The 17,938-nt window shown below is 34.3% G+C and overlaps 1 protein-coding gene across 1 annotated transcript in view; it reads left to right on the top strand.

The window, feature by feature from the left end:
- Positions 1-4,463: 4,463 nt before the first annotated feature.
- LOC129228201 (uncharacterized) overlaps positions 4,464-17,938 on the top strand; it is a 37,977-nt gene continuing 24,502 nt past the window's right edge. Inside the window, exons 1-2 of the mRNA XM_054862868.1 lie at positions 4,464-4,673; positions 14,178-14,245. Coding sequence (XP_054718843.1) covers positions 4,595-4,673; positions 14,178-14,245 — 147 coding nt within the window. The 5' untranslated portion in view covers positions 4,464-4,594. The remainder of the gene's footprint in view (positions 4,674-14,177; positions 14,246-17,938) is intronic.

Here is a 17,938-nt window from a genome sequence, read left to right as displayed (position 1 = left end):
GTGATTGTGTGTGCTATGTAGTTTATACAAATCCACAATTAAGGCCAGATTTTTGCCAAATTTGTCACAAAGGTCCTTTGATACTTGAGAATTTACATGAGGAGTTTCACCCCATGGTGCACAACCATGGGAGGGAGGGGGGTTCCTTACACAAATACAGTTTATCAAATCTTGTGCAGAGGCAGTGGCGTAGCTACCTTTTCTGCCGCCCAGGACAATTCCTCAATTTGCTGTCCTTTGGTTGAGAAACAGTCAAAAGTATTTAAAGGAAAAATAAGAACTTAATTACGAAGAAAAATAAAGAATATGCTCTATTCAGAAAAAATTTCTAAATTAGCCCTAAGAATGCATTTTAACCTTTCGGTGACACCAGGCAGGAGCTTAGAGGCCGGCGCTCTGCACAGGAAATTTTCCTAATTTAAAGATCTAGGTATGCAATTTTATGGTTTCTTTGGTCCTTTCAAAGGGGGGTAATGACATCCTTTTGGATCCGTGCTGGGGTGCCTGTCTTAATGTTGAAAAACTCGGAAATTGCCGCTTTCCTAGATCCAATACTGCCATATTACAGAATTTGGATGGTTTTCTTTTTCACTGATACAGGGTGATAAGATTAATGAGCCCTATAAGTTCGATTAACTATACTGATTCATGAGAAGGAAAAGTTGTGTATTGAAAATCATTACTTTCCATGTGAATGTGAAAGGTTTACTTAGACATCAATTCACTAATTAAAAACCTTCTGCTTAAATGAATGTCTCAGTTTGAAACTCGCTGTTTATAGGAATTTTACTGATATAAAGCAGTAAGATTAGTCTTCGCAGTTATTATTTGAGTTGTGAGTAAGTACTTTTATAAGATAAACATAAAATTAATTCTGGTCTGAATAAAAGTTTTGTTATAAGTGACCAATTAAAGCAATTTCTGAAACAGATAATGCTACCCCAAATATAATTGCCCAGACCTCTCTTTTCTTACTCTTGTTGTAACTTTCCTCAAAAAAATAGTTTTTTTTTTTTTTTAATAAGGTAGTTTTCGAGTAACTTTCTTAAAATCAAGTGCTAATTTCATATTATAACGAAAAGTTTTTTTTTTTTTTTTGCCTCCAGTAATTGATCAGAAGCATGATTTCCCTATTAGCAAATATTGAACTTTTTTCACATCAAGAGCATGAAATTGCCCCCCCCCCAGCAAAATGCTGCCCGGGGCGGACCAACCCCTCCGTCCCACCTTAGTTACGCCACTATGCAGAGGTCGTGCAATGCTTAGGAATACACATAGGAGGGTATTCGTCTACCTATGGGGAGAACGCCCCATAAGGAGATTTCCTTATACAGCTCCATAACTTACAACAGATCTTTGCAAAATTTGGCGTCTTTTTGCGATTTTTAATTTATGGTAATTCCTCTGCTTCATGTGATTATACATAAAAAATAGTTTTTTTCATATGTATATTATTTAGATGTGCGTAACATTTACTGTCTGGCCACGGATCGTATGGAAAGACAAACATCCGTTTTACAGCCGGAAATGGACAAATCTATTATTTTTTATCGATGCCAGCTTTTGCAGAAGCAGAGTCTTATTCAAATAAGTGGAATACGGGCATCAAATTTTTACTTTTCCCCTTTATTCACATAGATTCGTCTTATCTGGATGTATAAAAATTCCATGCAATCCGTGGTTAGACAGTATGTACTTCGGACAATAATTTAGGTTAACTTTTTAGTTCTGAAAAGTAATGACTTGACCATAATTATTCAATTCCCCTCCCCCTCCCTTTATTTCTTTTACTATTTGTGTATTAAAAAAAAACTTTGGAAGGACTACATATTTGTTTTAGATATTAAATTCAATGCCTCTTGTAACAGTTCCGTTTTCTTGTAACGGCTGCATATTAGCCATTTCCCATTTTTCAAAAAAGTACTTATCAGACTAAAGTAAGCAAAAATTATTTCAATCAAATTCCAAGACGTTTTTTTTTTTTTTTAAATTGTTGGGGGAAAATGTTTTGATTAACTGAAAATGGCCATCTTTTTTTTAACAACAGCTCAATGCAAGGTTTCCAAGAGAAAAAGCCATAATTCAAAAGTCAATTCCGATCACCCCTCCCTTACATCCACCCTTACTCGAAACAACTTCGAGATGAAGAGATAACTAACTCCTGCTCAAAGGTAAAAACGTACACTGTGTTCAAAATGAAATATATATACATTACTTTCCTTTTGATACAGCAAATAAATGCCAAACGTATTTATTCAATACTGCATTTGTCTATAAATCCTCACCCCAGGAGCTAACTAGAATTTTCTCGAACATTAATGCATAAATCTCGAACATTAATGCACAATATGCAAAAAATGTCTTTTGAGCGTAATGCAAAATGCATACGCTCAAAAGACATTTGCACGATGGCGCCAATCAGGCTTGGTGCGGGCCTGCATACACGTAGATTTGCACATGTGTTAAATGTAGTCTCCCCCCCCTCCCCCGAAAAAATATTTCAACACCACTGTTAGTATTATTCCACAATAACATGCAAAGCAGTTCTAAAAAAATATACATTTTGATACATCACTATTTATTATACAGTGACACATCACATTTTATTATACAGTGAAACCTCTCCGAGAAGCCACCCCTTCGTTCAGTGAAAATGTGGACACAGAAGGGGTTGCCATACTTAAGAGTTTTCATTATTGAATTCGAGCTGTACTATGAATTATATAATTCAACACTTTTTAATGATGTTTCAAGAAAATAAAGGGGTCAACATACACAGGTTTCACTGTATCACTAAATGAAAAAATGCTCCTCATCGAGTTCTGAAAATGTAATAGCAATAACACAGCAAAAATTATCAACTGTTGTTTTCCGAGCGGCTATCAGAAAGAAAAACTTTTGCACACTGAGAACAGTGGTGTTCCCATAGGGTATATTCCATGTATGCCGTATATTCTCAAATATTTTTTAGACATATAGCGTATACCTTCAAGTTTCAAAAATTTCCATATAAACACATATTACAAATATCGTTGCCTCAGAGCAACACTAAGACATCTAATCCCCGAAATAACATTAAGATATCCTACTGTTGCTCTGAGGCAACGATTTGATCGCATACAAATATTGTGCGTAATGGATTACTGGGAGTATACCCTCAGAAAAATAGATGGGAACATCACTGTATGAGAATAATTTGCACAAGCCAAAAACCTCATTTTTGAAATTGATTAAAATAAGCAAATAAATAAATATATGTTTCAGTATTCTAAAAATTATTTTATTTATGAAATCCTTGTGCAATTTCATTTTTTCATGCATACAACAGCAGCATGATGTGATAAGATCCTAGAACATAGACCATTATTTTTTTAAATTAATCTTTGAATTTCAGGGGGGGTGGCGGGAGGGAATGCTTGTTCGATGAAACCAGAATTACCTTCTATTTATTTTTTTAGCCTGGCTTACTTGTGCACATGTTATGTATTGAATATGCACACAGGTTAAAAAAAAAAAAAAAACATCGGTAAACCATTACCGCGAAACACGGGAAAGCACTGTTTGGCAAATTTAGAATTTTTTTCTTCTATTTTTAGCGTGGCTCAAAAAAAAAAAGATTTAAAAAAGCGCTATCCGAGACATGTTTTCTAAAAAATAAACCTTCAACATTTACGGAAAACACTTCAATTCTTTAACAATTAAAAAAAAATAGTAGGAAATAACAGAAGATTCAACGGAAGCAAATATAAACAAACAGGTGCAGACGCCCCTGTCAAAACACCGAACCGGTTACGAAATTTGCATACGCTTCCCGCTTTCCGCCTTCGTGTAAATGAGCAACGATTTTCCTCCGTCACATGTCTGCCGTCCGATGTCCGAAAGCGGGAATCGTGTAAAAGGGGTCTTAGGTCTTGGTCGTTTTGAATTTATTGATAAATTTTGTTACATATTTTTCTCATTTAAATGAAATTAAGAAAACAGAATTTTAGGGATTAGATTGGAATTTTAGGGAACGTTTTTTTTTTCCTAAAGGAGAGTTTGGGGAACTCTCAGTGTAATGAGAATTTTCGAGGACTGCTGTCTTGCTTTGATGGGGGGGGGGGGGAATCCTTTCGTTCACTATTCGTACATCCAAGCGCCAAACAGAAGAGCAGCCTAACGAAATCCATCGCCTAAAACAAAATTATATCATGAAAATAACAAAAGGATATATTTAATCCTGAATTTTAAAAGCGAACTTTTGCAATACTTAGCATTGACATTGAAAATGTAAATTCACGGATCACATGATCAGATTTAGCCTCGAACCCAGATCGTGAACAGATCTCAAATAGCTGCAAGTAGCGCCCTCAGAGTTTCCACGATTTTAAGCGATTGTTAGGAACGGTAAATACGAAATCGAGGGTGGCGAAGTTTAAACTGTTTTTATTGGTTGTTTGAATCTGGAGTTAATTTATTTGTTTATTATTTACGCGGGATTCATTTTAATTTTAAACAGGATTTGTTAATGAAAAGGTATCAGCACGGGAACCGGCCAAAAAATTATATGTCTTTGCCTTATAAGTAGAACTGAATCATTCTTTGTAATAAAATAATGGATTTTAAACCAGTTCTTGCATTGGAATACTCGGCGCAGCATTTTGGTTTTCATCCGCGTACATTTCTGGACAACCGTAAGTAGCTTCCTTTTTTTTTTCTCTCCAAGCTCAATGGTCCTTCAAAGTTGAAATGTTTTTATGAACAAAAAGTCAATTTTGCACAAACATTTGATTTTATAAGCCTCCGTAAGCGTTTAACATTTCACTACACATCATTCAGTGCTCTATTCTCTCTTATTAGTTGAATATAAAAGTTCTGCTTAGAAGAATCTATCAGAAGAAATTTAGCTACACCCAGCATGACTTCTCAAACATGTTCATATTTTCTTTTGTGCTTAACTTCAGGAAATTACTTTATTTAAAATAAATGTTAATCCGAGTTTCTTGGGGATAGTTTAACATAAATGTTATTGAAAGAGAATCTTAACTTTAAAATGCTGAAATAGATTCTGAGATTTTACTGAAGCAGCACTACCAGCAGTGCTTGATCCAGGGCCGGATTTACAGATCTTACTCCCATGGGCCCGAACATTTTTGCCGCCCCCCTCACTTGTTACTTCATTAAAAAAAAACGGTAATTTTATTCAAGGGTACAATGTTTCGATTTTTATAATTTTTTCTTCTGTTCGTTGCATAGTGAATATAATAGAATATAAACAACCACGGAGACCCCTATTTTATAATACTAAATGTTCACTTTATCAAAGGTCAAAGTTGCAGTCATTAATATGTAATTATTGAACTCCGCTAGTAGTTGACAGAACATTTGACTTCTTGTCACATTTTTTTTTTTGAATAGTTAAACTTTTGTAAATTGTTAGAAAAGGAATTACTTTCTTTCACCCAGGAAACAGATGTTGTGAGTATGGAAACCCATTTTCTTAGAGAAATGAGCATAACACTATAGTAAAAACAAGTAATATATAAAAAAGCTTTTTTAAGGCAATTCCTACTTAGGTCAACGTAGAAAAATAATGCACGTGCTCTATTAAGCACCATTTAAGCGTTAAATAGTTTAACTTTTTGATGGATCATTTTTCATTTTAATGGAGCTTTAGGTATTGTTTTAAGCCCCGCCTCGTTTAAAAATCAACCATTTAAGTTTATACTTCAACAACTTTGTTCCGGCAGTATTTAACATGTAGTTTGCTTTGATTTGTTTTATTTCATGAAACATTTTGAACTTGCACAGTGAAATGATGCATTCAACAATAAAAATGAATATTAATGAATTTACTATTGAAGGCTCACCTAAATATAGCATGAAATTAGTTTCATTAAAAAGTTTACAATGATTAGTTAATTAATTACTTTGATTATAGAATATTGCATTGTCATCGCATCTGAGGTCGCGTTCCAACCCAGAAAGAAATCTAATGACAGGAAGTGGGTGAAAATTGAGCTGCATGATTTAAACAAGATATATATAAACAATTGAATAACATACTGAGAGGCAACGCCAAGTAAACTATTTCTCATGAAAAGAAGATTTTATTGCTGAAAATATTACGTACTTTGTTACAGAAAGGAATGACAAGATTGGGATAAAATAAGGAATTGAAATAAATGACAAGTTGCGGGTATGCTTAAGAGTTTTTTTTTTTCTCTTACATTTTGCCGTGGATACAAATGGGTCTAGTTCATGAAAAAAAACTAATTCTTATGGTGGTAGAACTCAAAAATTACTTTTATATAGCTATGATATCTTCATTAATTTTCCAATATGATTTATATTTTTATATATTTTGAAATAAATTGTTACGCTATTACACTACTTTGAACAGATTCAGTCCCACTCGATTCATTATGGTCGTTTTAAAAACTAACAATGCTCATGCTAGTTGAATTCAATTAATATTTAGAGGAATTAAACAAAAAAAATCAACAATATTGAAACACTAATTTTTCTCAAATTTAAAATACCTTGAACTTCCAATTCGAACAACATTAAAACTAAAAGGATGATAGAGAAACTCAGAAACTGTGCTTTTGAATTTGCAACTAAATTACAACAAAAATAATTAAAATAAATAAAACTATTTTATTGCTGAATTTTTTTTATTTATCATTTATCAAATTTAGCTATTTAATCATCAACACTCAACAAGAATTTTGAGTAAGAACGGCCTGAAGCACCGACGCAGACAATGAGTTTTTTGATGCGATGATTTTTTTCATCTTTAACTCGTCACATGAGCACAACTCAAGTACTTATATCATATTATCAAGTTTTGGGCACATTAGTTTGAACGTATATTAAATGGCTTGATTAACAATACTTCTAGGGTAAAATGGTTTCGCATAAAAAAACATTCAGGATAGAAAAAAAACCTAAGAAATGAGTACGTTCCAATAAAACTATGATTTGATTTATATATACAAAAAAATCAGCAAGTTCCTTAAGACAAAAACACTTCAAATACTTAAATTCAAAGGAAATTCACTACTGGTGGGTGAATAGCAGTAAAAAATTAACATAATAAATAACATTATAGATATATAAACTTACAGTTGAAATTTTAAAAAAGGTGTTTGCACTTGATTATTAACATATTTAGAATACTAATAATAAGAGCTGTTTCATTAAAACCTTTTACGTCTTGCTTTACTATTGGCAAATGTATCAATAACCTCATTAAAGTCTAATTTAACAGTTAAGTCATTTTCAATAGCCAAAATCGATAAATGAACTAATTTTTGTTGGCCTACTGAAGATCTCAAATAATTTTTGATCCGGGAAAGTGTGGAGAAAGATCTTTCAGCAGCACAGTTAGTTGCTGGTGTGCATAAAAACACTTTAAGGCAAATGCTTATGTTAGGATATAAGTCTTGGAGATCTTTTGATTTTATAAATCGATACAGTTCTGACAGGGACATTTCTTCCGTACTATCCGGTTTTTCTTGGGGCAGGAGTCCCTTTAGATGAATACACTCGATCACCAATGAAGAATATTCAATGTCAGCTGTATAAAACTTTTGCAGTGAGGCTGCTGCTGCTGTTATTTCTTCCACATCTAAGTTACGTAGATTTGACAAAAATGCAAATCTATTTGAAAACTCTTTATATACACCAATTCTCTTATTCAACTCGGTCGAAAGCTTATCAGTTATTGTTGCATAATTTTCTTGCAGGCAACGGATCTGGTTTTCTTCTGTTTCCTCACCTTCTTCAAGTTCAGATGAATCTGATTCATCATAGAATTTCCTCCTCTTTCTCTGTCTCTTATTGCTTTCAAGACAATCACTGTCTATGCCAAGAATATTTCTAATCTCCTGTAATTTCTTCTGCACATCAGTAATAAAAAAATATGAAGCATTTCTCAGCTCGTTCAGAAAATTTTCAAGGGAATTGTATAAGTTAACAACAGTGTACAGATTAATTCAATGGGACTGTATTTTTTCGCTTACAGAGTTGAATTCGTTTAATACATTTCCCCAAAATGATGCCATGAATAATGTTTCAAGAGAAATGAGTTCTTTTAAAAGGCCTTTAGCTTTGCTCTTCGTAATTCCGTTCTCTTCTTGGCTATCGGTCATACTCTTTAGGCATTTTGCAATAGGCTGAAAACTTCTATTTAAGCTTTTGCAAGCATCTTCTCTTGCTGACCATCTGGTTGTGCTTAGAGTTTTAATTGTTAGGTTCTTCTCACCGGGTTTATAAAACGACTCAAGGAGGCTCCATCGATGGGTAGATGAAGAGAAAAAATTGTAGAGTGATTGCAGTAAGTCGAAAAAGTTTTTCGCAAGAGTACAACATTCTGCAGCATGGGATCCTACTAAATTGAGAGAATGGCCAGAGCAAGGAACGTAAGATATCAAAGGATTTATTTCTCTTAGCTTGGCTTGTAAGCCATTATATATTCCCGGCATGTTGTATGCGTTATCAAACGATTGTCCACGACAGTTTTGAATGTCTAAATTATGTGTCTTCAAAAATTCGAAAACTGCTTCTGCAAGTTCTACACTTTTATGACCTTGGTTTTTCAAAAAACCAACAAATCTCTCTTCAGGATATCCGATTTCATTGACATATCTTAAAACAAAAGACAACTGGTCATTATGTGTCACATCGGATGTTGAATCAACTATAATTGAGAAATATTTCGATTCTTTCACTTCTTTTAAGATAGTTTCTAGAACTTTCTTACCCATTAAATCAATTAATTCATCACATACTGTTGATGAAAGGTAAGATGTATTTCCTTGACCAGGGTTACCGTACTTTTGAATGTGTGATTTTAAGAATGGGTCAAACTCTGCAATCAATTCAAGGCACATCATAAAGTTGCCATTACTGGTGGAACCAAACACTTCATCGTCTCCTCTGAAAGCTAGTCCTCGCGATGCCAGTTTTTTAATAACGACGACAACTCTATGAAGTACTTCCCTCCAATACTTCACTTCCTCTTCAATTTGCGTTTTTAACTGCCTGTCAATGGAACCTATTTCAGCAGTTCTTTGCTTAAAGGTTAGGACACTGTCAAGATGTGTATGAGAGTTCTCATGCTCTTTAAGCCTTTGAAAACCATGCTTCCAGTCATTAAAACCACCGTCAGTAAATTGAGTTGAAGTGGTGCAAAATAGTTTACACGGGCCACAAAATATAGATCCTTGGCTGGGCGAATAGATCAAGTAATCTCTATTTACTATTTCTCCGTTCGCAAGTTCTCGATTAAAGAGTGATTTTTTCAAAAACCTATTTTTTTCAGGGTACGATCTTTTTGATTGTTCAAAATTTCCATCCTTATTTTGATCAAACCCATTTTTCACGAAGAAGTCTCTGGTATCATCATTGACGGTCCAGAATATTGGATCATTACTGGGCTTGTCCTTTCCACTGGAGGTACTAGACTTCGTGGGATCAGGTTGAAAACTATCATTATCCTTCCCCTCAACATCATATGCAGCTTCTTTCTTTTCAGTAATTACTTTATGTCTTTCTTCTTCTACCTCTACGTTTTCTCCGTGTTCTATAGTTGAATTCGAGTTCAATTCGGAAGAAGGTTCCTCTGAACGTGGATTAGTTTTAAAAAATTATCTATTTTTATGGTTTTATTTACAACTTCACTTAGCTTTTTCCTCTTTTCGTCTGCTTTTTTCTTATATCCTGCGCCACTGAGCCTTTTGCGTCCGTCCATCTTTTCAGATTTAAGCACAAATAGCCGATATAGTATCTGAATTCGGCCACTAAATGCACCAAGGTATTTTTATTGAAATATTTGCACTGATTTAAATATCCAAGTGTCACAGCTTTTGGTATCACACGAAAACAAAAGTAATAATTTTCAGCATAAACATTCACTGCAATTTAAAACAATACTGTTGTGAGGGAGAGCAAAATAATACGAGCTTACGGAATAAACGAAACTTGTGCACTGTAGTAGCACCATAGCACTACCTGAAGCCCATACGTCACATTCCATCGTTTAGCCTCAGGTATAAATTTGCCTTCGGAAACGGACCGACATCTGGACACCAGACCTCTCAGTTTCCTGTGCGAAATGTATGCACATACAAATTCCTCACCCCCCAAAAAAAACGGCGAATATTTAGGCCCGCATTTTGAGGAACCTTCTTGAAGCGAACCTTCTCGGTCCGGCGTGACCGTTACGACCAGTAAAAAAAAAATCAGCAAAAACGCAGCCGCCGTTCGTCCGTTTCCTCTCCTTATCAAACGCCCTCAAGTTCCCGCTAAAAAATACCTCCCAGACAGACACCTTTAAGCTAATTAGAACCACGTGAATGATGTTACAATGGTGTATTCATTTTCCCAGGACCTGAGCATGGAGTGAGGGAGACAGTCAACCCCTTTAGCCGCGGGGGGATGTTTTTCTTGTCGCCCGGTCGGTCCTGATAAGGAAAAAAATGGGAAAAAAGTGCTTTTGCATTGTTTGGTTGGTTCTTTTCTATTTCTAGTCTCCTAGCAAGCGCCGCCCTTTATTTCCATGAAAAATATCGTATATACTTTTCAAAGATGGGAATTGCAAACGGTTCTCTTTTTTTTTTTTGATAAAATTTTTAATTTAAACACATTGCCACTCTCTAGAATTTGCCGCCCTCCAGAATTTGCCGCCCTGGGCCCGGGCCCATGCGGCCCATGCTTAAATCCGGCCCTGGCTTGATCTCAGACAACATTCTTTTCTGAATTTCACTGGAATGTATTTACAATCTAATCTGAGAATGACTATGACATTTTGCTGTCTTTCTTATATATTAGGCAAATAAAATCTGATGTTTTCAGCACAGCTTGTATTTGGTTGTTAAATAATTGTTGTGTTTTAATAACTGGTAAGAATGAATATGTTTACTCTTAGACATTTTAGGTTTTCAATGCACATTTTATAGACAGTTTCCTACATCTATAAAGATGTATTAAAACAGAGAATAGCAGTTTTAAATGTAAATAAGTTTGATGTTTTTGTTGGTGTCGAAGATCTCTCAAATTGCAGCAACCCAACCAAGGAACAAAAATACAACATAGTAGTTTGTTGCAAACTGATACAAAAAAATAATTTTACTGAGATTCAGGAAAATGTCTTAAGTTTTAACTTTGGTTCAAATTGTGATAATCTTGCTAAACATAGAAACTACCGCCTGTTTCTGCATCACACTTTTTTGCCCACTTGGTGATGTATCATCAATTTAGTGACATAAAGTTAGTCAACGTGTAATTGAGTAGTCCTAATTTTTTAATATTATCTTCACATCTGTTTATGAAATTTACATTAATTTGCCACAAAAAAGGCCCTTTCAGAGCAGGGGTTACATAATTAAAATACATAATGTTATAAACTAAATAATGTTTACTAGTCGACCCGTGCGGAACTCCGCACTCTGCTTTGAATCGTCTCACGTGGCATTTCTCTTATTAAAAATTTTAAAAAAGAACATTATGAAAAAGAACCGAAAAAAGTAATCGAATTTAAGTAAACGGAAAAAAGTAAACGCACAAATGAAAGCATGTAATTTGAAAACATCATGAACAAAATCTCGTTAAATACAACAATGTGACAATTTGATCATCGCTCACCTTTTGGTTGAGCATATTTTTAATGCAAACATAAATATCATTAAAAGTGGCTGAGTGACTCGTGAAAAAGCAGTAATTTTGCATGTGAAAAAACAGGTTGTAGCATTAAAGAAATATTTATAGTTACGGATTCAAACTGGCGTCATTCTGATTAACAGCACGACACTCCAACAAACCTAGCAATTGCGCCTTACTTTTCAAATTTTCGAATGCTATTCATTGAAGGAATGGGTAATGAAAAACAGCAAAAACACTTTTCGCCAAAAAAAAAAAAAAGCATGCGTCGATGTTTTGTCATTAGCCAGAATGATACGATTTAAAATTATTCGTAAAACATTGATTTTGATTAAAGAATGAGGAAGATCTCAGGTAGCGATTAAAAAAAAAACACTCTAAGAGAAGTAATAAATTCAATTGATAATAAGTGTTTTTTTTTTTTTTTTGAATATTGAACAATTTCCCATAGCAGGCTGCTTTAACCGTTACGGCTTAAATGCCTGCACATGTTTTTCTTTTAAACAAATACTTAAAATTCAAAACCAAAACCAGTTGAACTGAGTCCGTTTTTTAAGTGTAATTTTTCGAACATGGACAAAATGTTTTTTTTTTCAGCCGAAAGATGAGGAGTAGAAAACAATTTCTTAATAATGAAGTTGATAACAATTTTAATGTTTTACATCGTATTTGAAAAAATAATTGAAGGTTTACTGGGTGAAACTCGTAGTTTCAATCTGGAGTAGTATTTTTTCATTTGTACAAAAGGTCAAACACTGCTATTAGAAAAATCTACATTTCAGCATACAATGAAAATGTTTTTCTGCACAAAAAAGATTCCCTTGAGGTAAATCTAATCCGTTTTTTATGCTTACATTATGCTTAGAGGTCTGGAAGAAGTCGAAGCATTATAAAAAAGGAAGAACACACTTCGATTAACAGTCAACTTATCTGAATGATAACTGTAGCCTGCATAAAGGAGTCGAAACATCAAGCCTAGCATTCCCACTGCATTTATTTTATTACGTGCGTTATCTGTTGTATGTCATGAGTACATGTAACGCGTAATATTAATATGAATTTGCTAGAATGTCGGACAGCTCGAGCTTGCCCGAAGTTCAGATAGTTTATAGCCGAACGCTCTACCGAAAAAAGTTATCAATTTAACCGAACAACTAAATCCAGCGCTTTTAAGCATTTTTTTTTTAAGAAACACACAGTCCAATGTCTTTTAAGCTTATTTAAAAAAAAAAGAAAATGAAAATGAAAAAAAAAACCCGCCACACACACAGGTTATTTTTTTCTTGCAAAAGCGACTAAAAAAATGGAAAATTGTATTAGAACTTTGCTTTTAAAAATAAGATCTTCAGGCTGCATCAAGGTTTTGCAACAACAAGGGGCGTTTCCGAAAACTTGATTTTTCGACCGTAAGTCTATTTTTCGTCATTAGCCTTCCTCATAAGTTTTAAAATGAGAGGGGAATAATATATAAGATAAGATATTGAAGAGAAATGTTTTACTTTTTTTAAAATTTTTACAATTTGTTCCCGCAGGCTGCTTGAACCGTTATGACTTAGATGGCAGCACGTGTTAATCATTTAATACCACGTTTAAAATACAAAATAATTTGAACTAAGCTTTATGCTTTAATTTTCTTGCCAAAGCTAAAAAAAAAAAACCTTACAACGAAGCTATATGTTGCATCTAGTTTTCATAACAGCAAAGAGCGTTTCGATCTCATCTATATTATTCCCTCATATTTGTTTTTCAATGTTATTACGTGTTCATGTAATGCGTGATATTTCTCTATTTTTTTGATGCAGATTGTCCGGACGTGGGCCCGAACACACATTCTCCTGGTTACGAGGAGAACGCTCTGCCAATCAAGCTATTCAGCTCTGTCGGTCATAGTGCAAGTTAAAGTTATAAATTTAACCGAAAACCTCATTCTGGTTCTTTAAAACAGGTTTTTGCTTGAAAAAAAAACAATTTTTAGACCGTGGGTCTATTTTTCGTCAGTAGCCAGCACGATAAGCTTTAGAAAAAGGTGTAAATCAAAGAAATCGATCAAGAATTGAGGGAAATCTGGCGTAGAAACCAAAACCAAGCTACAGAAATAATATATAAGGATGATAAATATACTGGTGGATATCGACTTTATTTTTATTACTGCATCCTAATCACCATTTCTTTTTTTATGGATATGCCTTGCATTAGTTCTAAAAAACCACCAGTCGTATTGTGATAGGTGCAAATTTCATGGCCTTTTCCATTTCGTTTGTAGAAACAAGAAACTCAACGAGTTGGGTCGAATTGTAATGCGTGATTAAAAAAAACATTTGATTTGAATTCAAGACGTCAAAATTCAAATAAATGCTGGATATGCTGTTTTTTTCTTTTTTTTTGTGATTACACATTTTTAAAGAATTTAAGACTTTAATTAATATTTCATTTTTAAAACTGATTACTACATGAAATGTAAATCTTATTGTTTGAGTGTTCTACTGTTGTTTATTTCTTAAATTAATTTGATGTTTTTCCCCTTATATTTACAGTGTATAATGTTTATTTTGAAAATATATGTGAAGCCTTGACAAATTTGAATGGCATTTTGTCTGAGGAGGTACTGTATTTGCTTAAAATATTTTTCCAATTGAAAAAGTATTGACTGTGATACATTGAAAGTTGATAAATTGTTTTTCAAATGTTATGATTAGAAAGAAAATGAACTAAGCTGTAGCTATCCTCATATATAAGTAGTGTTCCCGCTAGACCGTTTTTGAAGGGCGCAGCGCCCTGCCCTTTTCCATATCAGCAGAATGCGCCCTGCCCTTCTTTTAGATCATGAAATGCACCCCGCCCTTTTCAAAAATAAGAAACTGCACCCTGTGTTTTTAAAAAGATGCCTCAACCATCGTTTCGACCTGCCGAGATATCGGGGCAATTTTATTTGTCCAGCGATCGTCTGCAAAAACGCTCATGTCTTATCCTTGTTCCCAGAATTTCACCTTGAAAACGGCCCCATAAACAAAACAAAGTTGTTCTTCTTAAATTGAAATTCAAAGGGTTTTGAAATGCCTTGAATTTTTTTTTACTCTTATAGGTAGTTCAAATTATGGCCTGAAAAGTGTTGAAAAACACCCAAAGCCAAGTTTCAGTTTTTGCCAAATATTCCTATGGAGTATGGAAAATGTGCTTAGCTTAGTTGGCATTTGTGTGTGTGGGGGAAGGGGGTGAGCTAACTCTATTCTGCAGACAAGTGCGTTTTCTGGATGAAATCATATTTAATACTAAAGTCAGTGGTGACGGCGATCGAGGGGGGGGGGGGGTGATTATGGTGCAGACTAGACTGTTTGAATTTTTGCAAGGTGTTTTAAGTGTTATTTATCCTCTTAATTTTTTTTGGGGGGGGGGGCGCTCAGTACTTTTTGAGTATTGCATCATTGGTCTTGGGTGGGGGGGGGACACCGCATTGGGGAAATAGTGCCCTTTTTTAAAAAAGTGCCCCTTTCAAAGGCCAGCACCCTGCCCTTTTTTTTTAGAGTGAACACTAATATAAGTACTAATAGCCGATGATCATGTAACCCGCATGTTTCAGCAATGAAACTTGCTCCGCGGCATGATAATTTGATAACGTGTTTTGGTAATGTTTAACATGCAGGGAAAAGCTTTATTGTGACAAGGCTGAACTCCATCCGGTAGCTTAACTGTTTTACTGGTAAGACTGTGTCATTTCAGGGGAATGAAGAAACGAAAAAGCGGTCTGCTATGAACGCTATCTTCTAGAGTTTAGGGTTGATCCACTGGAGTTAGGGTTAAAATTTCAACCATCAAAATATCACGAAACAGGTAAGGTGAGTTGGGGGAAGTGCAGCCCTTAAATTGTACAGTTCGAAATTATTAAGACCTAGACATTACAAGACTTGATACAATTTTTTACATTTTTATTTGGTATGTTACCTGTTTTAGTGTGTTTCCCAACACATGAGCCTGTTTAAATCATTGCAGGTACTTATATATGAGGATAGCTACAGCTTAGTTTGGGAAGTTATTACGTTTTTCCTAACGAAACCTGTCAATGTAAAATGAAGAACGTTCAAGGAATAATGGATTATTAAACAAAATTATGAAGTTTTTATTTTAAATTAAATAAAGAACATGAAAGATAACTTTTATTATGCTAATAAGCTTAAAAAAACAAAAACAAAACTTGCATATCAAGAAATAATCTTTAAAACTTGAATATCAACGAACTTATAAAATATTAACTTAATAATACAAAAGGTAACTATACAACTGACAAAAGGTAACATGTCTTTGACGAACTTGAACATATTTTTTTGTATAAGTACACTTAGTATAGTAATTAACAATTTAATTTATATTATGGAGCAGTATATATCAGAGTTATATTGGAGCAATATAGACTAGTGACACTTAATTGTTAGTAAGACAAAGATGCAGGGATTAAAAATTAATTACATTGCTTCATTAAATTGTTGCAAGCAAATTATATCTGTCATAAAAGAACAGAACATTGCCAGCTTAATGGGAAAGTGCAGCCCCAAGAAATGTGAGGCTGCACTTGCCCCTTTTTTTCAGGCGGCACTTTCCCAGTCGTATAATTTTCTGGAGCAAGTGCAGCCCTAAAATTAATTGATTTTAAAGTAAAAAATAATAAATCTCAGCTTTAAAAATACGAAAAGTAGACATGAAATAGTTGTACTTACGTTTTGGAAGCACGAAAGTGTCTTTAATAACTCAAAGAATTAGTAAATGATATTTGTTTAAGTAAACTAAAAAATTAAACATCATTTCATCATTAAAAAAAATAAAATCCAATGCTAGCGCTTTTTGTTTAGTTCAGAAAGGGAACTTTTCAATTGCAGAGGCTCGTAGTATTTGAATTAATTTAACAAAGGATAAAAAACCATACGGTGGTGCTTAGGAAATAGGAGTGATATACAGAAGTAAAGGGACATTACTGATTGTAATTTGCTCACATATACCTATGCTTCCTCTAAATTGTTTGTGATTGAAATTATCATGTCACGTGCTTCGAGAAGAAAGTGCCAGAATTTTACTTGCCCAGAATTTTGTACCTAATATCACGGCTTTGAAAAACAAATTGGCCCCATTTCCCAAAACTTATTTTTCTAGTCAAATTTTTACCACAAGCCCAGTTACTACATCGTGGACCAGTTATACAATAGATGAAAGTTTCACGAACATTGCTTGCTCCTTGATGCATTGTCTGCTAGCTCTTCTGTTTCACGAATATTCTATAGTTTCTCATTTGTGCATATTAAATTGAGAACCTGTTTAGTTTTTTGAATCCACCTTTTCGAAGAGGCAATTGCAGGGTCCCAACAATGTAACATTTGATTTTGAATTGTGATAATTTTGTAATAAAATTACAGTGCTTTGGTTAACAATTAATTTTTTTTTCCATGTATTTTCTGTTGTATATCAAGAATTAAATTTTCATTTTGTGAGTTTTTGCCAGTTTCTGCCGCAAATGTGGCAGAAAGTGGTTTTTGCCATGCCGGTTTTAACCGGTTTTTACCAGAGGTTTTTACCGCCTCGGCAGAAACTTGCCAACCCTGGAAGAAACGATGATTTCTCGAACCATAACAACATGGCATTGTAGTGGGAATGAGAAAAGTTAGGAAACGAGGGAGGGCGTAGAGTTACCATCAAGCTACCCAGATGGCAAGCAGCCTTGCAGATATTCCCGGTTTCTGATTATTAACCTAAGCCGCACTTGCCCCAAGACCGCACTTACCCCAACTGACCTTAATCGCTTCATTATAATGTAGAAGAAGAGACGCAATTTCCACCCGTCATACCTTGAGGGGCGACTTTCTAGTTGTTAAATAAATATTTTTGTGCAGAAAAAATAAGAAATATTGTTTCATTGCACAAAATTACATATCCTGTGTTTCAGGGTGGAACACATGTGAGGTAGTGAGAAGCAAAGGGGTGCAAGTGGTAAAATTAAAAATTTGGAGATAACCAGTACACATGGTAGGTGAACCTCTCCTCTGTCTTAGGGCAAGAGATAGTACTAGTAGCCCTGGTAGGTGATGCTGTACGGCATGATTTAGAAAAAAATTTCAATGAAAGCTTACCTAGGATCTGATATTTAAACGCATTTTACTGGAAACTTAAAATATTCCACTTGCATCCCTTTGCTTCTCACTGTCTCAAATGTAAACCCTGAAACACGTGTATGCAGTAATTTGCACTTTTGTGTAATTAAATGTTATTTTTTATTGCAGCGAATGTATTTGATATTCTGACACACACAAATAAT

Source organism: Uloborus diversus, chromosome 8, assembly GCF_026930045.1.
Source record: "Uloborus diversus isolate 005 chromosome 8, Udiv.v.3.1, whole genome shotgun sequence".
NCBI lineage: Eukaryota > Metazoa > Arthropoda > Arachnida > Araneae > Uloboridae > Uloborus > Uloborus diversus.
The sequence above is the reverse complement of the archived record's forward strand: the minus strand, read 5'-3'. Positions and strand labels throughout refer to the sequence as shown.